The following is a 24,866-nucleotide window of genomic DNA, read 5'->3' on the forward strand; positions in this document are numbered from 1 at the left end:
TCGAGGGCCATGGGGTCTTTTCATTTCTGGCCTTACAACTATGCTCTCTCTATAAACCTTACTGTAATTCTTCTATAATCTACTCTTTCCCCTTTCAATATACCCTATTCCTCCTATGGGTTTAAATTCAGAAGAAGGCTAGTTCAGACTGAACTATTCCATCGTCAGGCTAGTCCCCTGACATGGAGAACATAACTCTACTAGTAAGCTGACAGAAAAAGATAATCGGATTGAATCTATAGGAAACGACCCTGGAATGGAAAAGGTAAAACAAAAATGGAAACGACAAAATATAATACACATAGCAAACTGGAATGTAAGAGGAATAGCATATAAAGAAATAGAATTAGACCAGTTATTAAATGAAAGAAGAAATTTTAAAATAGCAGTAATCACTGAAACAAAAAAGAAATTTAAAGGAACCATGAGAACTGAAAATTTTAATGTGATATACAGTGGAGTTGACAGAGACCAAAGAGCACAAGCAGGAGTCATGATTTGGATTCATAACTCCCTTTCAAAACAGTTAAAACATTATAAATTATGGAATGAAAGAATAATAGAAGCTAGAATAAAAATAGATAGAGGCTATTTAACAATAATTGGTTTATATGCCCCAGAAGAGGGAAGAGAACAAGATAATATTGATTTTTATAATCGGCTACAAAACATATATAATAAAATAAATAAAAATGATTACGTAATTTTAGCAGGAGACTTAAATGCAAGAATTGGAAATACGAAAATTAATAATAATATAGGAATACATGGAGAACATACTCTAAACAGGAATGGTAAAAAATTGATTGACTTTGTAGTTTATAATAACCTAAAAATAATGAATTCCTTCTATAAACATAAAGACATGCATAAATATACTTGGGCAGCAAGAAGATGGAAATCAATATTAGATTACTTTATACTAAATGAAAAGACATCAAAATTTTCACTAGATGTTAGAGTTCACAGAGGATATGAAATAAGCAGTGACCACTTCCTTGTTAAAATAAAATTAAGATTACCACCTAAATGGCTATAAGTAACAAGAACAGAAAGAATAATTGAAACATTTGTTTATAAAACTAGACTGTTGAATGACACAAATGTACAATGGCTATATGAACAAAGAATTAACCAATATCTAGACAAAATAAAACAAAATGAAGAAATAGAAATAGAATGGCTTAATATAAAAACGATACTAAATGCAGCAGCAAATGAAAGCTTAGGAAAGACCAAAAAATTCAATAAAAGGAAAAAACTGAAGATCTGGGATGATACAATGAAAGAAATAATCAAAAAGAAAAAAAGAAGCCTAAAAAAAAAAATAGAAGATAAAAGAATAAGTGGAGTTAATATGTGCAGAAAGTGTAAGGAGAATGGGGATCTCGAGCGTGTTTCGGGTGGCGGGAGTGATATCATTAACGATAGTCAGAATGTAGAAAATGGCAGTGTGATAGAGAATTGCGTGGTACTGCCAGATAGGTGTGAGAGCGTCGTTGAAAGTGTAAATGAGGGTAGAAATACAGAATGAATGGATTATTTGATTGATGATGAAAATGGTGAGATAAATGTGAGTAGTGAAATCGCTCGTTTGAACGGAGCAATACACAGAGCGAAAAGGCAACTGCAGTGTATGAAAAAATGTGTGATGAACGTACCGACTAATAAATGGCGAAAGTCTGTGACGACAAATAATAGAATGTTCGTAAACGTCAATAAAATGAAGGAATGAGTGCTGTATGGGGATTCGCTATTAAGAGGTGTGATAGTTGAGAGTTTGACGAAATCGTACCAGCCGGGTGCGAACATAAAGGACTTCAGCGAATCTATTTGAGTGCAAAAACAGAGGGTGAAAGAGATGATAATCTTGGCAGGAACAAATGATTTGAAAGAAGACAAAATGGAAATGATAGAGGATGTGAGGGAATTACTTGAGGTAGCAAAAGAGAAGAGTGAGAGAGTTAGGTTGGTGAGTATTTTACTGCAGTATGATAGTGAAGTGTTTAGAAGGAGGGCCATAATTGCCAATGACTTTATGCGTGGGTTATGCATGGAGAATTTGTGGATATATGGAGCGAGTTCGATGGGCGAAAGGATTTATATAAGATGGATGGGTTACATTTGAATGGAGTTGGTGTACGGAGACTTGAAAAAGTGTTGATGAATGATGTGGAAGTGGATGTACAGACTCAGGGAAATTAGATTTATTAAGGGGGGGGGGAGTATATATGCAGGCTTTAGGGAGGCAGTTGAGTGTATGAATGAGTATAATATGCCCGAGTGAGTACGAAGGACAACAAATCAGAATGGGATAGTTAGTATAAGGCATCAAAGTAGGGGTGTGACTAATGGGCTTCTGCAATTTATGTACACTAATGCCAGGAGTATTAGGAACAAGAAGGAAGAGTTTTTGGCCTTGGTTGGCACTTCCAGGCCACAGGTTGTTGGTATTAGTGAAACATGGCTGACTGAAGATGATAAAGCTAGTGGGATTGAAAGCGACGGGTATAGCGTGTTCAGGAGCGACAGGGTGAATAAAAAGGGGGGGGAGGAGTGTTATTGATGATAGTCAATTAGTTGCAGCCAAGGAGTATAGAAGTTGAACTGCAGGATAGAGAAAAGAACACATTTGAGGCTGTTTGGTGTGAGATAGAATCTAGCAGAACAAAATATACAATTCGGTGCTGCTATAGACCAGGTGATGGAATAGATGGTGGGAATAGTATGCATAGGCAAATAGAAGAAATGAGTGGAAGGAGGGTAATTATTATGGGTGATTTCAATTATGGTAACATTGATTAGAAAGAGGAGAGGGCACATGGGAGGAAGGAATTGGATTTTATGCAGTTATTAAGGGACAACTATCTGCAGCAGCATGTAGTGGAAAATACCAGGGGGCAGAGTGTGCTTGACCTAGTAATTGCAACTGAGAATGTGGCTGTAACGAACATGACCATGTTGCCACCAATTGGTGAGAGTGACCATAAGGTCATGACTTGGGAGGTGGCTAAAGGAGTGGAATTTACAATTAAGACAGGGTACATGTGGAATTACCGGGCTGGTAAGTATGACAAGCTTAGGTGTTTGCTTGGCTCAGTGCCATGGCATGTAAAACTGCAAGGGCTGGATGTTGATAGTGCATGAGAGGTGGTTAAGAAGTGTTAGCAGGAGGCAATGGTTGACTGTATACCAAGAGTCCGAATAATAAATCAAGTAGGGGTTAAATGGATGAATAACACTATTAAGCTTGAGCTGCAAAAAAAGAAACAATTGTGGAGAGAATTTAAGGAGAAAGGTGACCAGCAGGCACAGGCCAGGATGGTAACAAGGGTGGTAAGAAAAGCAAAAGCGGACTACAAAAGAAAATTGGCCATGCAGGCTAAAGAGAATCCCAAACGGTTTTTTCGATATGTTGCAAGTAACAGGAAAAATGTTCATGGCAGAATGATCTTAAAAAATGCTGAGGGTAGGGAGGTAACCGAATCAGTTGATATAGTGGAATTACTGAGCGAGCACTTTGCAAGGGTATATCATCCAGGTGGTGACATTGCAGGAACGGAAGAACAAACAGCTTATACTGGAATTGTGATGAATGAAGTAGAGGTAACTAGTCTATTACAGAACCTCAATGTCAATACATCTGTGGGATTGGATGGTATACCAGTTTGTGTAGTACGTGAAGCAGCTAAAGAATTGTCAGTGCCCTTGACCATTTTGTTTAATTTGAGCCTTGGGTCTGGGTCAGTCCCAAGGGGATGGAAAGAGGGGAAAATAGTTCCACTGCATAAAGGTGGTTCCAAGGCTGCTGTTGAAAATTACCGGCCAATCAGCATAACAGGAATCATTATCAAGGTCTTGGAGAAAATACAAGATTGGATAGAAGAAAATGAGATACTGCATCGGGGACAGCATGGTTTTGTGAAGGGTAGGTCATGCCTCAGTAACTTGCTCACGTATTATAACACAGTGACGGCTGAACTGGATAAGGGTAATGGGTTTACAGTGATTCTACTGGACCTTGCTAAGGCCTTTGACAGGATACCACATGGAATTCTAATCAGTAAATTGCAGCATATGGGGATGGATATAGGGTTGATGAGATGGATAGGAGGGTGGTTGACTGAGAGATATCAGAGAGTGGTTTATTCAGGAGTAGAGTCCACAAGATGGCCTGTGACTAGTGGAGTGCCACAAGGATCTGTTCTTGGACCACTGCTGTTTAATTTGTTCATTAATGATATAGGAAAGGATCTTAGAAGAACAGTTCATTTGTTTACGGATGATGCAAAGTTGGGTTGGGCAATAGTGAATGCAGATGATGTCAAAATTTTGCAAGAAGATTTGGATAGATTGGAGGTCTGGGCTAAGGAGAATGGATGTCAATTTAATATGACAAAATGTAAGGTTATACATTTTGGGGTGAAAAGATTAGCAGCAGATTACTACATTGGTGGAACTGTACTCCAGGAAATTGATGAGGCACGAGATTTAGGAGTGTTGGTGGATAAGGAGTTGAAGTTTAGGGGGCACATTGCAAAAGGGGCCAAATCAGCTCATCAAATCACTTAGTTGCTGAAGAATACGTTGACAAGCAGGTTATAGTTCCTCTGTATCGAGCCTTGATAAGACCCCATCTCGACTACTGTGCCCAGATTTGGTCACCTAGGTTTCTTCTTGATATGGGGAGGAGGTTGAGAGGATCCAGAGGCGAGGGACCCAGATGATAGCGGGTCTGTGGAATGAACCTTATGAGAACAGGTCGAGGATTTGTGGGTTGCAAAGATTGGTTGATAGGCAGAGGAGTGGGGATATGATTGAGACATTCAAATTACTCTAGGGTTTCTATAAAATTAATTCAGAAGATATTTTTGAGAAAAGGGCTAGTTGTGGGAGGATTAGGGGACATCCATGGAAACTGGGCAAAAGTGTGGTTAGTAAAGGTGTTAGAGCTGGGTTCTTTACTTTTAGAGTGGTGAATGAGTGGAATGGGCTGCCAGAGTCTGTGGTGGATGCTGTGACAGTGAATGAGTTTAAGGCGAGGTATGATAGATACTGTATGAATGTCGAATAGTTGTGATGAATATGATTTGGGCCTCCCTCGATGGATCTAATGACTCCCTGGAGTTGCCTGTAATAATAACAATAAGAGCTATAGCTAAAAGAGAAGTCAGAAAAAGACATAGAGAATCATAGAACAAATTTTTTTCTAATTTAGAACATGATTTATATAAAATAAGACCCAATGTATATAAAATTTTGAAACACTTAATTGCAGATACCAAAATAAACATAAAATTAAACACTGAATTGAAATTAGAAGAATTTCTAAATTACTACACAGAATTGTGGACAGACAAATATTTTAAAAAAGACAACTGGCAAACAATTAACGAAAAGGAAATAACAAAAGAAAAATTAGAAATCAGCCTGAAAGAAACAAGAAACGGAAAATCACCTGGAGAAGATAAACTAGGTTCAGAACTATATAAATATGCAGGAACTAGATTCAAAGAAAGACTCTTATTATTTTTAAATAAAATTTATTCAACTGGTATTCCCCCCAATAGAATGGAAAATAGCAATTGTGATTCCTATCTTTAAAAAAGGTAATAGAGATGACCCTAAAAACTATAGAGGTATCAGTATACTAAATTCCTGTTACAAAATATATAGCAGAATCCTAAATAGCAAACTAATGAAATATTCTGAAAACTTTATTTTAGAAGTACAGAATGGATTTAGAAAAGAATGATCATGTATAGATCTGGCCTTTTGCCTAAAATTAATAATAGAGAAAAGAAGAGAATACAATTTAGAAACACATATTGCATTTATTGACTTTGAAAAAGCATTTGACAAAGTTAAAAGAAACATTATTTAACATATTAAAAGAAAGACAAATACCAAATAATATCCTAAAAGCTATCACAAGTATATATGAAAATAATCAAATACAAATAAGATTAAATCACGAGCTATCATATACGAGAGAGAGATATACCAAGGGGTCCGACAGGGATGTCCCCCTCTCAGCGACTCTTTTTAATATCTACTTAAATGAAATAATAATAAAATGGAATAAAAATTTACATCAAGGAATTAAACTTTCTCCTACAATAAACTTAAACACTCTCCTCTTTTCCAACGACCAAATAATAATTATAAGTTCTGAAGATAAACTACAGAAAGCTATTTTAGATCTAAATGAGATATCCAAAGATTATGGTATGATAATAACAGAAAAATCAAAAACTATATCCTTTAAAGGACAAGATCCAGCAATTACTAAAATAGTAATAGTTAACAAGATCTTAGAACAGGTGAATTCATTTAACTACCTAGGATGTACGATCACATATGAAAATGAAAAAGATATAAATGTAAAAATCGCAAAATATTTAAAAATAACAGGTGTAATTAACTCTATATTTAAACCAAACCTAGTTCAAAAACAAACCAGGCTAAAAGTATACAATACATTAGCCCTACCAGTCTTAATGTATGGAAGCGAAATCTGGACAATAAAACAAAAAGACAAACAAAGATTAACAATAGCAGAAATGAAGTTTATGAGAAAAACTGCAAAGTATACCCTATTTGATCACAAAAGAAATGAAGAAATTATGAAAGAATTAAACCAAGAACCAGTAATAGAAAAAATTAAAAAAATATAAACATAAATGGATGGAACATGTTCAAAGAATGAAAACAAAGATTACCAAATCAAGCCTTAAAATACAAGCCATTAGGAAAAAGAAAACCAGGACATCCTCTTAAACGATTCAATGACTTCTAAGGCCAGAACAGACCATGATAGGCGTAAATCCTTGATATGCATGGTGTTGATGATGATGATGATGATTCATTCCTTAAGAAAGCTTCAATCATAGCTTCATCCAGTAAAACCTGAACATAACAGTTTGAAATATCCAGGTGTGTACCATCTGTGTTGTGACTATAATTCCCCATATTATGGACATACAGAAAAATCATTCAAGCTTTGTATCGAAGAACATCTCAGAGACATCATTATAGTAGAACCAGGGCCACAGCTTTATCTAGTCATGTGCTTAATTCTTCTGGTCTCAATCACCATCAGTCCACTATACACACTCAGTAAACTGGGATAGATCTGAAATTATTTATATATGCTATGATAAAGTTGAAAGAAAAATCTTTGAATCAACAGAAATTGCACTAAATCCTATTCACATTAATGTCAACCTCAGCCACAACCTTTTTGATTGTTACTCTGCTATTCAGTTATGTCAGTCTCGAGACCATGTTCTTATGCACGAGAATAACAACAATGCAGCAGGTCCTCAAATCTGTCCTAATTTGAGCAGTTGGTTAATAATTTAAATCTTTAGTGATATAACTAAGTAATGTTTTTTGTGCATCTCTTTTTTCTTCTGTGTATTACATACCCAATGAAGTATTCTAGAAACTAGTAGTGCCTTTAAATATAAGTTATTTTGTAATTTAACATTCAGATATATAGTCATATAAGTGATTCTCCTTAAAACATGTACAATGGCTGTGAAAACTTAACAGATACATAGATACATAAAGTTAGTACTTTTTAAATCTGCTAATAATCTTTTCTGTTTCCCACAAAGGGAATAGACATAGAGCATTGGATCTGTTTAAGTTAGAACAGTGAAGTAAAGTTTCGCACATTTCTTTATAAAGACATAATATGAGGAAATGTCTTTTATGAAGATTCTTGTCGTGTTCCAATAAACTCTGCCTTTAGTGCTGATAGCATGCTCAGCAAGTCCAGACTGTTCTGGCTCATGGTATTTGATATAAGACTTGTGTTCCTCTAGACGAATAAAAGCAGATATTCTGATTTGTCCAAAATAAGATAATCTACAAAAGCAAGGAATCTGGTAGATCCCTGGAAAACCAAAACATGGAAACTTGTCCTTAGGAGAAATGAGTTATGTGGAGATTTTTCAGATGGGACGAAAGGCAACAAAAATATTCAGTTGTTTTAAAGCTTTTGCTGTTCATTCAGAATTGCTTTGTAACATAAAGGACTGGAATGCAAATGCAAGTTATTTCTTACGTATTGGAAGAGGTAGAGATACTGTAACTATTAAGTTTTTGTCATGAAAGAATCCTTAAAACCATTTGATAAAAAGGTGGATTTAATATGTTGTAATTCTTTCTGAAAAAGTTCATCTGAAGAACATAAAGAATAAGCATGATGTACTAAAGTCTTAATAGTTCCAGCCTTTTGACTAGGATGGTGATGAGTCAGCATGGATATAATGGCCTGTATGTGCCCATTCTTTATATTCTTCCATATTTATGTTGATACAGAAAGAATGACAACATATTAACTCCACCTTTTTATCTAATGGTTTTAAGGATTCTTTCATCAAGAACTTTCAACAGGCATGGTATTTTTACCTCTTTAAATACAGAAGAAATAACTTGCATTCTATCCCTTATGTGCATAGCATTAGTGAACACATAGTTTTTAAACCCACTGAATATTTTTGTTGCTTTTCGCTCAATCAGAAAGATTTCCACCCATCTCGCTTCTCCTAAGGATAGGCTTCCACCTCTCAATCATCCAGGCATCTACCAGATTCCTTGCTCTTCTGGGTTATCTTATTTTGGACAAAACCAGAAGATCTGCTTTTATTCGTCTAGAGGAACACAATTCTTATATGAAATACCACCAGTCTTGAACAGTCTGGACTTTGCTGAGCATGCTATCAGAACTAAACATAGCTTATTGGAACAAGACAAGAAGTTCATGAAAGTCATTTCCTCATAGAATATTTTTATAAACAAATGTGTGAAACTTTACTTCATGGTATCAACTTAAACAGATCCAGTGGTCTATGTCTATTCTCCCCCTTTGTGGGAGATAGTACTTTTTAAATCTACTAATCTTTCCTAACCATATTTATGTATATGTTTATTTTCTTTAATTTTTTTTTTTAGTTAGGTAATTATTGACCATATTTAGTTAGCTTAGGTTGTGCTTTTTAGAGTTATTTTTTATTTAATGTAAAATTTTCCTAAGAGCCTATGACATCCAGCCAAAAATTGGATAGATAAGTACCAGATTGCTATAATATATATTACTGAAACAAAGAAGATAAAAATAGGTGAGATCTTTTAAGCAACAAATACAAGATGTTATGTTCAGGCAATAACAATCTGGGAAAAGAGGGAGCAGCTATAGTATTCAACACAAAATATGACGATAATCTTTTTGAATGGCAGGCAATATCAAGTACAGTGATGTGGGCTAATATCAGAAAGGCAAACTGGACAACGAGACTTATTTCTGCTTATGGTCCCACAGAAGGTTCTACTAAGGAAGAAGTGGAGGAATTTTTCAAAACATTAGAGAAAACAGCTGACACAAAGAAAAAGGAAAAGTTGGTCCTTGTTAGAGATCTAAAGAGCAGAGTAGGAAATAATCACCAGATTTGGGAGAAAAAGAGCAAAGTTGATAATAATGATAAGTACCTACTAGATTTCTGCTTAGGACATGAACTAATTAGTACTAACAGTATGTTCCAACATAAAAATGCACAGAAATTCACATGGAGAGAAGATGCAAAGAATAGATGTTTTCCCACTGGTTCAGGACACAAGAGTATATATATATAGGATTCAAAATAGGAAGTGATCATCATTTATTGTTGACCAGGATAAAATTTAACTTCACATTGAAAAGAAGGGTATATTAGAAAGTTTTGAAACATATCAAAGTTGAACAGCTATCATATGTGAACTGTAGATTCAAATGCACAATCATTATTCAAGAAAAACTGAAAGAGTTTGAAAACAAGAACCAAACCTTGGAGATACAGTGGCAAACCGTAAAGAAAACTTTGATCTGATTCAGCCAGAGAGGCATGTGATGAGGTACACTGCAAGGATAGAAAAATCAGAACTCCACAGTGGACTTAGGAACTTTAAGAGGCAGTCAAGGAAAAGAAGAAGAAAGATCTCAAAAGTTCCTGGCAAGTAAGTCAGCTTGTGCTCTTAGAGAATACAGAGAAAAAATGTAAGAAACCAAAGCATTGTATAAAATTGGCTTATTTTCTATGTTCTTACCAAATCTTACCATTACCTGATGCGAGACCATCATCCTGCTTATTGGAGGCCTGAAGTAGCTTGAAAAAAGTTTGTTTGGTCTCTGGAGCAGGCTTTTCAGATTCTCAAACCCACTGATGTCCCTAATATAGATAGTGTGAGCTAACAGCCTTTTGTGGGTGAATTGACATTAAAAAAAAATCTTTACTTTTTTTTTACAGTAATTAGTATAAAAAAAATTCTGAGATTTCTCCAGTATAGAATAATCAATAAATTAAAAAAAAAAAAAAAAAATATATATATATATATATATATATATATATATGTATATATGTATATGTAGAAAGTCTTTTAACTTGGGTATATTATGTATTCCAGATACCAAGTAATTTTTTATAAACTTGGTTTTTTAATCCTATTTCCCAAGTGAGCAAACAGACAAGTAAGTCAAGTTTGCACCTGCACGTAGTGCAAGTCTGAGGCAACTAACGGTAGTGCAACTCTTGATAAAGGTGGATTAAGATCTGATCACTTTCCTTAGTATTTTTCCCTTAATGTAAAGCACATCCCCTTGCAGAGATGTCTGATGATATGCATTAAAGGCAATGGTCACTACCCATACCAGTTTCGACCTTTATTGAGGTCTCGTCAGTGGGAGCCAGACCCGACAATGCTAAGGTTGAAGTAATGCAGAGCTTATATGAATTTTACCTAAACTACATGCAGCCACAAACTTGACTTACCTGTCTGTTTGCTCACTTGGGAAATAGGATTAAAAAACCAAGTTTATAAAAGGTATCTTGAATATATATGAAATATGTATATCATTTCTGGGAAAACTCCCATGTTACTCCTCTTAATAAACTATTATTATTATGGCTATTTAGCCTGCTTCAGTTTAGGAGTGCCCCTGTTTAAATGTCATTGGCTATTTACTCATGGATTCTTAGGGCATTGTAGGTGTAAATTTACCAAAAAGTATATGTAGCATAAGAAATAGAAATTTACACATACCTTTTTCTGGGTATTGCGGCTTTTCCTCTTTCTGCAATGTCGAAAAACTACTGAGTGTATGTGTGTGTGTGTGTGTGGGGGGGGTAGGCAATTTGGGAGAATTAAGTTAGAAAAACCCGGGTTTTTTTTGTAATATATATAAACATATATATTATATTATATAGGGCGGGGGAAAAGGTGAAAGGGTTGATTTTTTAAAATAGGAAGGGGAAAGGTGGTTGACGGCATGTGTAAATTTCTATTTCTTATGCTACATATACTTTTTGGTAAATTTACACCTACAATGCCCTAAGAATCCATGAGTAAATAGCCAATGACATCTAAACAGGGGTACTCCTAAACTGAAGCAGGCTAAATAGCCATAATAATAATAATATATGAAATAAATAAATAAAAAATCTATTCCTCATTTTTGAGTTTACCTCATCTAGACTGGTTGCCTAAGTGGCGAGCAGTTTGCTGGTCATATTTTCATTTCATATTGTAACATGCATGTTTGTGAAAGTCTTTTAGGTGAATAATTTTCATTGCTTGGTGTGAAACCACCATCCTACTTTGTAGAAGCCTGAAATGACATTAAAAAAAAGTAAATATATGGTTTCTAGAGAGAGCAGGATTTCTGGATTCTCTCATCATTGGCCAGTCCACAACATTAGAAGTTTTTCCTCTGGAAACTCCAGTTTTTCTTCTGCAAACCAGCTAGTTGAACATGCATAATTAATAAACAAAAATACATTTATTTCTTCCCATGTTGAGTCCTGAGGTCCATAGAATGGAGTTGATATATATATATATATTTTTTTTTTTTAAAAAAGTTGATTCTAGGTCTTCCATGTCTATTCATTATAGCATGCTTTAAATGAAAATTATTTTTATTAATTAATTTTATTATTAATTTTTTGAAGGGATGAGGGGTATTTTTTTTTTGTTTTGTACTACCTGATATCAAGATTTCTTAACACTTCTGAATGTAAAGTAACTTTATAAACCTGGATTTCACTGTACATACCTTTCACTATAAATAAATAAAATACTTTGTTTCAGTAGGACGACTTATTTGCATGTTATTTAAATACTGGTGCACTTAAAGCATTATGTTAAATCCAATATCTCAGTACAAGAAATATTTTCTATGTTGATTCAAAGAAGAGCATTGTTCTTTCCAGAACCATTGAAATTAAGCAAATTTTAGGTAATCAACAACTAAACCTGGATTTCACTGTATATATCTTTCACTATAAATTGATACAAAATGAAAGTTGGAACATGCTGAAGACAACTTTCTATGAGTCCAATCTCTAGAAATAAGAGAGCATGGTTAGAAAGCACTGAGTAGAAAAATAACCACATATGTCTTCTTGTACTCAGTGCTGTTATACCTTATCATATGTCCTTATTTGACATGTTTATTTTGAAATACTATACTGATTCCTTCTCTATAAAAGGGTACCCCCATCCCATTCACTACCAGTTTGAGATATTGATAGATAACCATAAAAGAACTAAGTGAATTCCCATAAAATGAATAAAATAAATGAATTCCCATAAAAGAGCCAAATTTGAATTGTAGGAGATGAGTGTACACACACATACATATCCATTTTATTGTATGCTGTGAGAATAAGGAATATCTTCTGAGTTGTCCATCTATGTATCTAAATTCATGTTAGACTCATTATTAGAAACTGATTACCGTTTATGATAGGGTGGTTAATTGTAGCTGCATTGTCTGCTGCGTCTCTGGCTGGTGTCCCTGTTTTGCAGATTGAAAAACCCAAGTCTCCAGGAAGGATTTATGGACTGATGCTAGATGTGAGGCTGTGGGCCAGTGTATTATGCCTGTAAGTCAAGTGCATTCTTCTGGTGGGTTTGTCTGTTTTTGCAGGATGAAAAACATTTCTAGGCAGAAAAACCCTGCCACCTCCATATGAGACCTGCTAACTCATTTTCAATCAAGAAACCCTGATAAAGGTTCCTTATATCCTTGATGGGATTTGAACTCAGTTCTTTCCAGCTAAAGGGCATCATTGACACTGACTGAGTTCTGTTTAAATTAATAATCCTGGAACTTGGCTTTAGTGCAGGATTCCTGAATTATCTAATTTTAAGCCCATCAATCCTGCTGTAAAAACCAGTAGTGCTTTTTGAGCCTAATTTAGCCAGAAACACTGTCAAAAGGCTTTTTGAGCCATTTGAGGCTTCCACTAAAAATAGTTGACTGGGCAGTAAAGATCATTACACCTAATATTTTCACAAATAACCATGTCATAGTAGGACGTGGATATTTTGCTTCCTAGTTGCAAAGCAGATAAAGATGGTATTGAATTCAGTGCTTGAAGTCTTATGGTGTAGCATTGCTGTTGAAAGTTTTATTCACTTAGTTATACTATAAATTAAAGATACCAAGAAATAATTTAAGGACATGCACATTACATTATGGGATACTAAGGAAATTGGTGTGAAGTCATTAGCCTCTATACACAAGTAGCCCAGTCGTTAAAGTGACTGCAAGCAAACTTTGTTTGCTTTAATGAATAAAGGACGAAACCAAAAATATAATTTCTTGACATCTTTAATTTTTAGTATAGTATTGCAATTATTTATTAGTTCTTATTTTATTATCCTGTCGAACTGCACCTTTTATAACGTTTTTATATACGTAATTTTATTTACTACTTTGTTTATATTGTATAATGTGATGTTACTTCTTTCTTCAATGTGTTTCTCTCTTACTTTGTTATTTTCGTGTCTGCTTGAGCTTGTACAAAATGCCTGTATGCTCTTATCTCAAACTCACTTATAATACTACTATCCTAATTTAGTCTGTTCGTAATCTACTTAGCTTGCTCCCCCTTTTTAAATTTTGTAAAGTATACTCTTACACGTGCTAGTAATGTAGACTGAGGAAAGCCTCAAGCTGGGACAAAATTCTTAATCTAGGTTGCTGTAATTCTAGTGTATTAATCCTTAAATTTTTATTTTTGTTAACAACTGCACCATTAAGGATCGTGTAAAAGAATTTTCTGTCTTTCTTATACATACAAGAGAATAATTTTGCTAAGCACATATAATAACCCTTAAATCAATTTTATCTCAAGCAACTCCGAATTACTCAGTCGTGGCTGTTACTTCACTTAGGTCACACAGGTTCGATTTGTTTTTGTGAGACAGTGCATTGGCTAACAAAGATCAGACAAACTATTAACAAAATGAAACATGTTTATTATAATTAGTAATCAAAAGTAATGGGACATATCACGTGCCTGATTCTCCACACATTCTATAGACAATTCACTTAAAACAGTAGACAAAGAAATTATATACACTCAACTTATTGGACACTTGGATGGATTTTTGCATACTTAACCTTACTCTGTCTTATTAAATAAGGCACAATTATACTCATCACGTTTTAAGCATTACATAACACAAGCACTATTCAAGATTACAATATTCTATTACACACATTCAAACTGATGTTCGGCTTTCTGACCTCTTCAATACATTATGCCATTAGTTAAACAGAATCGACATCTATCATTTGCACACAATCTAGACAATTAACATAAAGCAGTTTACTTACAAGTTCACAATATCATGTACAGTCCTGGATCCAAAAGGATTAAGGGCGAATTCTGCTGGTTCTTTTCTTAATCTTGCACAATGGCTGTGATTGGGCACTATCCGACGGTTGTCGTCTTGCAAATTCTTTCCTTGTAACAGTAATATATTTCTTCAGTGCTGTTAGGAACTGCGACAAATAAGCAAGCACGTGGATCGGTACATCCACGTGCTTGCATTCATTGAAGAATTTCACAGAAGGCTACCTTGAAATATGGCCTCTTCTGTCAGCGAATTCCCTATGATCTCCGGAACTACTGCTCGGGGGACCCTGACTCTTCCCCTCCTCGAAAAGCTTGCCAGGAACAAAAAATAAGAGAGTTTTTGCCCCTCAATCTCCGCTTTTTATATCATTGGCCATCCTTTGCCTTCCAAACTTCCCGGATTTACTGGAAGCGCCCTTATGTCACCCACGCTTACGTTAGGTTTTGACGGCAAAAACTCCTATAATTCTTTGACCATTGAGACTGTTGTTGACCTTCAGTTTACTAGCCTAATCCTGTCTGATCTTTTTAGTTACAATTGCTTATGATTCTACTTTCAGTTATTTTAACATTGTATTACAAAATTTATTACATTACAGTAGGTTATATACACTTTTAATTATAGGTATCTTATGGCCTATCTAAAATCGATATAGGTGAAAAATATTTCTATATTTCACAAGAGGTTTTACAGTATTACCATTGTAATGTTATCTGCATGCAAAAGAGCGTGTCCTTTTTATTTGATGAAACTCAGTTTCAGTTTTTTAATGATTGATATATAGATGTTTTAAGCTACAGTATAGACTAAAGGAAGCTGGATTTTTTAAATCAGTAAGGATGTGCATTTTTTATTAGCAATACTTCATTGTTTGAAAATATATTGCTAGTAAGCTTTAAGACTGATAAATTTATCTCTTTTCCCAAATATTTGTATATTGGTGTGTGTGTGTGTGCGTGTGTGTGTGCGCGCGCACGCAGTTAGAAAGTGAGAAATATGAAAAAAATTATTCAACTCATTTTTCAATTTATGATACATCATTTTAGCATGATGCGGTTCCAAGTAGAGATGTTCCCCTTATAATAGCAAAGAAGAAATTAGCCAAAGCTGATTCTTCACATATGAAATATCAACTGGGAAGAAGGCTTGCAAAGCTACAAAGGGTAAGCTGTTGTTTAACTTCGGTGTTTATGAATTCATAACCAAAAGTTAAAACTTTGGAATCTCTTGGTAGCCACAAAATTGCAAAGAGCATGATTGCTGTTTAATATCAGATCTCTGACATAATTGGTACTTGTAACAAAACCAGATTGTTTAATAAAATCATAAATTAATAAATTTTAAGGGAGAGAGGAGTAACTTTTTTTGTAACTTAATTCAGAAGTCATCTGTAAATAAAAAAAAAAAGAATTTAAAATTTTCTTTAAAATTTTAATTATAGAACTTTATAAAAAATAAGGAAAAGTTTTTTCTTTATTTTTTATAGTTGACTGCTATAATTATGATTTTTCTGTGATTTTCTAGTCTAACAGGGTATTAATAATTAAAAGTAGTTTCCATTTTTATTTTTTTATAACACTATACATATATTTTTGATAACACTATACATAAATAATTCTGAATGATATTCAAAATTTAAAAAAAAAATATTTAGGTAGAGTAAAATTTTTATGCCTATTTCTACACTATAGACTGAAAATTAATTAATAACATAGAATAATATCATAGTCAGTATACACTGCATTGGAATTTCAGAAGCAACGTTTAAGAAAAACTTTTTTGTCTCTACTCTAAAAACATTTGTTGGGACAGCAAAATAAATGAGTTATTTCATTTACCTTATTCTTTCAAATAGCTTTAAAATTCTATTTAGTCTTATGACTGTTTTTGAATACATATTTGGTATGATAACAAAGACGTCTTCAGAACTGTAAAGTGATAACTTGTCGAATACCATTGCATTTTAAAACAAGATAAATAATTTTTTGTTGTAAAGCTGGGTAATATATTAATATTATTTAAAGTGGATATCACTTTAAATAATATTAATTTTTCATTTCTTCTACATTTTGATTAATAAGATGTGCCATCTGATATTTTGTACACACACACACAAACTTAGGTGAAAAATCTTGAGTTAATTCTGTCATATTGGAATATTCCTGGATTTTAAGAAGCATTAGTTTGTAGAATAATATTCCTGCTGCTGATGAAGTCGGGTATCGTTTTTTTTTTTTTTAAATATAAATCTTATACACGGGGTGGTATAACTTGGAGAACACTAATATCTCATGTATGACTAGAAAACAAAGGCACTTATTGTTATTCTTTTTATTAAGTGCAACAGGTTGTAGTTCCTGAAGGAAGTATGATATAGAGGAGATGAAGGAAACCAGTTTTGAGTTAGGTTGTAGGAAAATATTAACCCACTTAGAGAAAGATCTGATCTTGTTGACAATCTGATTATTTTTATTAAAGATAACTAAAGGTCATAAAACACAATTTAAACCGTGTCTACTTTATCTCTACTAAAACTGGCCAGACTGTCATATGATCTGCAGTGGCATTCAAAGTGCCATGTACAGATGTCATTGAAGGTATCATGGTTAGAGCATTGCAGAATTTAATAAACAAGAAAGAGAGATGGATTGTGTTCTCATTAGCAAAACTATGTATTGCATTTGAAGTCAATGAGATGTCATTAATGTACAGGAAGAGGAAGACAGGAATAAAAAAGACAGAATGCTTGGATAATCATGTAGGAGTATGGAAGTTGATGAAGGTAAGCCATCTACCAATGAGCAGTTGTAGAGAAAACTGGCCGTTCAATTTCAAAGGTCAATAGAAATTTACTAAGAATGCTTCTTGGTTTGATCCAGTCACATATTCGGAAAATAGCAAGAACTTCGAAGAGTTTTATCTTCTTTGACTTCCCTAGTAGTCAAGCCTAGTGACTCTGTTAAGATTAGGTTTTTGATGTCAAAGAATATTCTTGGATTCTTTGAATGAATATTCATGTTGTATAAAGCAAATATGAATCAGTTCTATTTAGCTCGCCTGATTGGCCAAGTGGTTAATTTGCTATTAATAATAGCTGCAGGTTTCGATTGTCTTGTCTTTAGGCAGAAGATGAATTTCATGACATGGCATGAGACCACCACATAATTTATTGGAAGACTGCAGTGTCTCAAACTTCAGTGTTTGGTCTCTAGAGTGGGATTTGAATTTTTGAAAAATATTTGAAAAACTATTTGAAAAATATTTTTAAAAAAAGAAAAAAAAGTCTTTAGCCCACCCACGGTACTAATGTACTCTAGGTTCCCAATCCTTCATGGGCGGGAGTAAAAGAAATCAAAAAATTATTTTTAATTTTTAGCTTGATAATCTAGAAAATCCTGTTCCATTTATTAGCTAATTTCAAATAAATTAGTTCTCACATCTTTTTATTTTGCTGGAATTTCTTAACCATTTGTGTTTCAAGCTGAATGATTTTAAATTTTGGAGTGAGAATGAAAAAAAGTTTAGGAACCACTGGCCGAAAACTTAATAGTACCTGAAAAAAATAAAATAAGTTATTTCATAAACAGGATGTGTAGTTCCAGTTTTTTTCTTAGGGAAGTGATGCATAGTGAAGCCACATTTTTTAAATATTAATAATCATTTGAATTTAAGTCTGTAAATTTAAAATGTAGGTCATCATAGTGTGTATTAGTGTAGAAAAAAACGTTGTTTGTTATACTTCTATAATGTTTGAAAAATTCAAATTTTAATAATGAAAATATTATTTTCTGATAAATAGCAGACACCATTATATATAATGTTCATTTGGCCACGACATTAGGCCTTCACTTACATTGGAGGAGAAAGAAGAAATGATTGAAGAGAAAGAAAAATTGGTTTTGTGATTTTGTAGTTTCTGTGAAGGTTGAATAGCTGCTGCTGTGTTTATCAGATTTAGAAGAGAGCTAGAGAATTATCATTGCAAATTCTGATGAATAATGACTATAGAAACTTGTAAAAGAATATAAGCAGTAAGAAAGAAATATCTGTGTGAAAGATAGTAGAGTGAACCGGTGAGAGAGAGAAAACATTAATCGTTCTAAATTCTCTTGAGGGGGCATCCCAAATATGAGAACAGCATTCAGTGGTTCAATGGATTTCTGATTTGTATAGAGTTCTCTGTTTATAGATAATGTAATATCTTCAGCTAAAGATATTTGTCATAAACATGACAAATATCTTTGAAGAGAGATCAGGAAATAAAGTAATCCTAATAAGAGAAATTTCATCTTGTTTCGAGATTTCAGCATTGCCAAAAGTATGACTGAAAGGAAAAGGTTCCTTTTTTGTTGGAAATCAGACAGGATTGAGTTTACTAACATTGAAATTGAAAGTTTCCTGATCTCCAAACTATCCCTCAGTAGTTTTAGAGATCATAAATTAGGTTTATAGAAGTTGATGAAGTTTGGTGATTTGTGTAGTGGGAGGGGGGGGTATCAAATGATAAATAAAGAGGAGGGCATTCTCTCTCTCTCTCTTTCGCATAAACAAATCATGTATTGACATAAGGAAGAATACAGGTGAAAAACAGCATTGTAAATTCTACCATTAGTTGCAAAGTTGGTGAATAAACTTGTTATACAGAAGAAAGACTAAAGAACAGAGCCTTGTGGAACTCTAGCATCAGCTGTAAAGTTTTCAGGATAAAAATCCTGATGGCATGCAATGTGTATCTAGACAAAGTGCTAATAAATGTTGTAGAATTCATGAGATGGATCCTATGATGGAGCTTTCTTGAATAAGCCTTTTTTGCCAAATATGATTGTATTGCATAAGAGATATCAAGACCTGCTACTTGGATTCCCCAAACTTTTCTGTACATTTGCAAATTTGAAATGGTGAAAGGAGACATTGTCTTCATATAAAAGTATCGACAGGGATTGCATGATTGCCTCAGTAGACTGCAGTATGGCTTAATAAATCTCATATATACTTGCATTACTTGAATGGTTTAATGGTAAGGAATGAAAATTAGCCTGATACGATTCACTCTATATATGTTTCTCTTAAATACCCTGTAACGAGAGGAATACATGCTATTTTTTCCTATTGATCCCACCAGAGAGGTCAGACCCTACAGCACATTAGGAGTAGCTGTGTTTATGTTGTTCACAAGAAATCACTAGCACCACTGCAGTATGAAAGTGGCAATGCATATACACACATTTTCTGTGGAATATTAAGGAGATCAACTGTTTGCTTGGAAGTCATTTAGATTTTATATGTTGAATGAATTGTCCATTTAACAGTGTTGTAAACAGGGAAGTGCCAGTCTGGTTAGTGGAGTGGTCAGTGTATCTGCTCTCCAACCAAGAGGCTGGAAGTTTGAATCCTGCCATGGGCATGGATGTTTGTGATTGTCCTAATTCTGTGTGGAAAGGGAAGCTGTAACTCTACCACTTCTAAAAAAAAGGCTTCACTCACAAAACCCTATGAGATATGGGACTGACCATACAGCATCCAGTGATACCAAATGCAAATAACTAAGTCAAATGGGGAAATGGTAGTCGAATCTCATTTCAGGAAGAAAATGTGTATGTGACAGCAATTATGTAAGTCCATAGGTGACAGTACTGAAGAAATGGAAACTCACAGGTAACACTGAGCAAGCCATATAAAACCTGGTAGGCCTAAAACACTGATCTCCATGTTTTCCATAGCCGATTAAAACATGAAAGAAATAGAAATTGAATAATGGGTTAATGTTTTCCCTTCTTGTTCTAAGTATGCCAAACTTGAGTAAAGAGAAAAAGAATTTCCTTTGAACTGCTTATGCGGAACAACAAAAAACTACATGGAGGAGTTGGGTTTGTTGACACTGTGAGGACAGTTGTGTCATATCTATTAATTGCATGTACTCCGTTGATTTGAAATGTCTGTTTTGCAGGGTGAAAAAATCTCTCCCCCTCAAAAAAAAAGTTTGAGAAGGCTAAATCAGCTTTAGTTGAAAAAAGTCCATATAAAGGTCTCTTGAATCCTAGATGGGATTCAAGTATCAGGTCCTTCCAGATGAAGGATAAATGTTTCATAGTTCTTGTTGTACATTGATGTGATGTATAGATAAGGATTCCTGTTTAATGCATTTTGTTCAATGTTTTGTACATCCCCCATACCTCATTCTGTATGATACTGAGGTGTTTCTTTTGCAGTACTGCTAATCTCCTTCACATAGGTTTTCTATCAATTTCTATGGTACTGTGTGTGTTTGCAACCAAATTAGGAGTACTTAAAATTTTGTTTATCTTCTGCTACTTGACGACTAGAAGATGGCTGGATTAATCTTCCTGACTTTCTAAGTGTTGTTCATATTATATTTGCAGATTCTGTTATAATAGAATTTATTTAACTCCATATACTTTAATGTTTCTCCTTCTTATTCTGAGTGTGCCAAACTGAGTAAAGTGGGGAAAAAAAATCCTTTGAGCTGCTTATGCTGAATTGTGAAAAAAAACAACAACCCTACATGCCTTTGGGTTGATTGAGATTGTGATGCAAGTTGTGTTGGTAGAAGAATTAAGTAGTAGGGGACTGTTGGATGTGTGTAGTGGAGTGCACTCTGGCAGTGACTCCTTGGAGGTGTCATGTGGTAATAATGATACTTCATCTTGTGTTACAAGGATATTATCAGGGAAAGGAAAGAAGATTGGTAGACAGCATTCAAAACACAAATCATAACACATGTTTACTTACTGGTATTTATCTGCTTGTTTCATTCATAGCCAAGTCAACAGGAGAATGTACTATTAGAAAGGGAAATAATAGTTAGTTTTTGTAACTGAAATACAAGATTGCATACCTTTTTTTTTGTTATGAAAATATGAACGGTTAATGGAGATCACTTCCCAGAACTTTCAGTCTGTCATGCTATCAGCGTGGTTAAGATATAGACAATGTTAAGTTTCACAAGTTCAAGAAACAGACAGTCAAATTTAAATCTACCAGGGTGAAGAATCTTGATCTGATTTCAGAGACCTCTGTCTAGTGTCAGTAATCAGTAATATGATAGGAAAGTCTAAACATATCAGATTCCAAGAATTTCATATATTCCTGATGTACTTTGATTCTAATCTCAGCAGAGTGGTGCATGGGGTCCAAAATAGCAAAGTTGACATGAACAGGACAATTGATAGACAGGTGGGGGGGGGGATGATTTATCTTTAGAGGATGGTAGCAAAGAAGACAGTCTGAGCTGGTCAGAAAGTGATATATAGATTACACTTAAAGAAAACCTATGCTATTTATTCCAGTGTTCCTTTAAGGTAGGGTATGACAATGTTTTATCACATTGTAGTCTTGTTGAGGGATCATATATGTTGATAATTTTCTAGATGGCGATTTGTCCTTTAGTAGTCAAGGTGATTTGTATTCTAATTCTTTCAACAGAAGGGAATCAGAAAAACAGATTATGTGAAGTCTGTGTGTAAGAATTGATAATATGCATCTTCTTGTGTTGATAGTGAATGCCAACATGATAGCAATGTTCTGAGAACTCAGTTTCCTAAAATGGTATGTTGATGAATAGGGAAACATCAAAGGCAACCATTATTTCATTGTCCATCAAACACAGATCTTTAAGTTTATCTTTGAAGTCATTGCTGGTTTTAATTTAAGAACCTGTGTGGCAGTACAAGTTATCTATTATGTCCTGCAGTCAACTGCAACATAATGGATAATCATCTTTAAGAACCTTGGAAGACAATAGATATGTTTAGAGGATGAGATTCATGGTATGCTACCACTATTTTTCAATAGTGGTAGCATACCATGAATATATTTTTGATGTTCTCCTTGATTTTTACACAGCAATAATAAACTTTGCAACAGTCCGTAAGGAACATGAGGCTGTTACATAAAATGGCTATTTTAAAATGTAGCTTATCAAATCTTCTAGAATACTAGCAGCTTTCTAGTATTCGTCACCATAGAGGTTATTAATTAAGCATTTTAAAGAAACATGCATAGTAGACATATTTTTATATGTTAGAAAAAAGCAGTGACTTCAAAGATGAAATAAAGACCATAAAGACCCATGTTTGTTGGACGATGAAATAATGGTGTCTTTTGATGTTGTTTTTCTGTTCACCAACATATCACTAAAGGTCTTTAATTCATACAAACTGATTTCCCTGAGGACATTGTTTACTTTCACCATCAACATATGCTATTTTACTGGGAGCATAAGTGGTGCAAGCAGATTGAAGGAACCACCGTGGGATATCTCGCCACTTTGGTCGAGTGTTTTAAGGAACATCTGGAGTTCATCTCTTCACTACCTTCTGCATATGTAACTGCACTTCATGGATGATGTTTCCACAGTTTAATCCCACTTAGAAACAGAATTACTACAATTTCTGGATAAAATAAACTCCATGTACTCCCATATCAACTTCACTTTGAATATGAATCCAACAGTCTTCCCTTTCTGGGTACTTTAACCTATATTTCTACAGGAAGTATTCAATTTTCTGTTTATAGAAAACTTCCCTTGAAAATGATATTAAAGCAACTGATATAATCGCAAGAAAGAACATATCTTAAAACCCCCATGTTTCATCAAATTTTAATAATTTTTTTTTTTTTTTTTCTTTTAGGATATGTAAGATGTATCAGAGGTTCTGAAGAAATTAAAAGACACAAGGTGAGAGAGAGCCATCATCAAAATTTTTTGTGCTGCAAGAAAAGTATGCAAACCCAAACTTTATGTGACACTTTAGGGGACTGTGTCCCAGCATAGCCAATGGTTGCAAGATGAGTGGCCAAGTTTAAAACTGGGCATCCTAAGACAACAGATGACCCCAGGTCAGGAAGACCTTCCACAACAATTACACCTGAAAACATTGATGCAGTGCATATCATGATCTTTAATGATAGACAAATACCAGTCATAAACATTGCAATGACTCTGAGGATATCCAGGGAATGAGTTGGGGTTATTATCTGCCAACATCTGGACATGCAGAAGTTCTCAGCAAAGTGGGTCCCCAAATGTTTGAATGCCGACCGAAAGAGAGAGCATGTGCTGTCATCTCAAAGGACTTTGGGTCATTTTGAGAAATCGGGTACAAATCTTTTGGCTTGTATTGCGACTATTAATGGAACATGGCTTTATCACTATGGCAGAGACCAAACAACAGTCAGTGGAGTGGAGACAAAGATTCTCCATGGCCAAAGAAGTTCCAAACCAAAAAGTCAGCTGGGAAGGTTCTTGCCAGCTGACTCTTGGATGGTGTAATTCTTACAAGTAGCTTGAAAAAAAGTGAAACTGTTACAGCAGCAGTTTATTCAACAGCTCTGATGGAATTGAAGGAAAAATGCTGCAGGAAACTGAGCAGAGGTGTGTTGCTTTTGCAGGACAATGCACCTGCTCACACTGCTCATGAAATCCAACAGAAAATACACAACTTTGGCTTTGTGTCTGCGTCTCCCACCCTATTTTGCCAGACCTGGCTCCATCTGTTTCCTATTCCCAAATTCAAAGAAACACTTGAAAGGAACAAAATTTACCACAGATGGTCTTCAGCTGAGGACTGATTTATGCAACAAAGGAAAGACTTTTTTCTAAGATTGCAAATGATGCAGCTGCGTTGTAACAAGTGTAACACTTTGTGGAGAATATATAGAATAAAGTGTAAGCTATATGGTTCCACCTCAATTCCTTCATGATGATTATCATAACTTTTCAAGCTACTTGTATTCTGATTCCCTTCTGTTGAAAGAATTAAATAAAATAAAAATCGCCGTGACTACTAATGGATATAACCAAATCACCACTAGAAAATTATCGGTGGATATCATCCTTCAACCAGACTATAAGTTTCCAGACTGTACCTTTTTTGTTGTTCCTCAAAACAGTTAGTATTTTTTTTTTTTACTAATACTTGTGATACCAAAGTATCATAAGTATTAAGTGCATTTTTCAATCGTTGAATGAGTAGTAATATAGTACTATATTACTTCCTGGCTTCCATACATTTCATATTGTTATACATAGCACTTATTTCTGAAGTTTTCTAACTTACAAACACAAGGAATTTTGTGATTTACAAAAAAAAAAAAAAAAATAGATGCCAAGAAATTATATTCTCAGTGTATTCCTTTTATCCAAGTGTAAGCAA

The 24,866-nt window shown here is 34.3% G+C and overlaps 1 protein-coding gene across 2 annotated transcripts in view; it reads left to right on the forward strand.

Moving 5' to 3' along the window:
• The window catches only part of LOC150102621 (legumain-like), a 205,102-nt gene that overhangs the window by 155,253 nt on the left and 24,983 nt on the right, over positions 1 to 24,866 (forward strand). For both annotated transcript variants that reach the window (XM_090399527.1, XM_090399528.1), the window contains exon 12: positions 15,738 to 15,854. In XM_090399527.1, coding sequence (XP_090255653.1) covers positions 15,738 to 15,854 — 117 coding nt within the window. The remainder of the gene's footprint in view (positions 1 to 15,737; positions 15,855 to 24,866) is intronic.

The sequence above is a fragment of the Typopeltis vanoorti genome, chromosome 10, assembly GCF_054136105.1.
Source record: "Typopeltis vanoorti isolate ZY-2024b chromosome 10, IOZ_Tvanoo_1.0, whole genome shotgun sequence".
Classification (NCBI taxonomy): domain Eukaryota; kingdom Metazoa; phylum Arthropoda; class Arachnida; order Uropygi; family Thelyphonidae; genus Typopeltis; species Typopeltis vanoorti.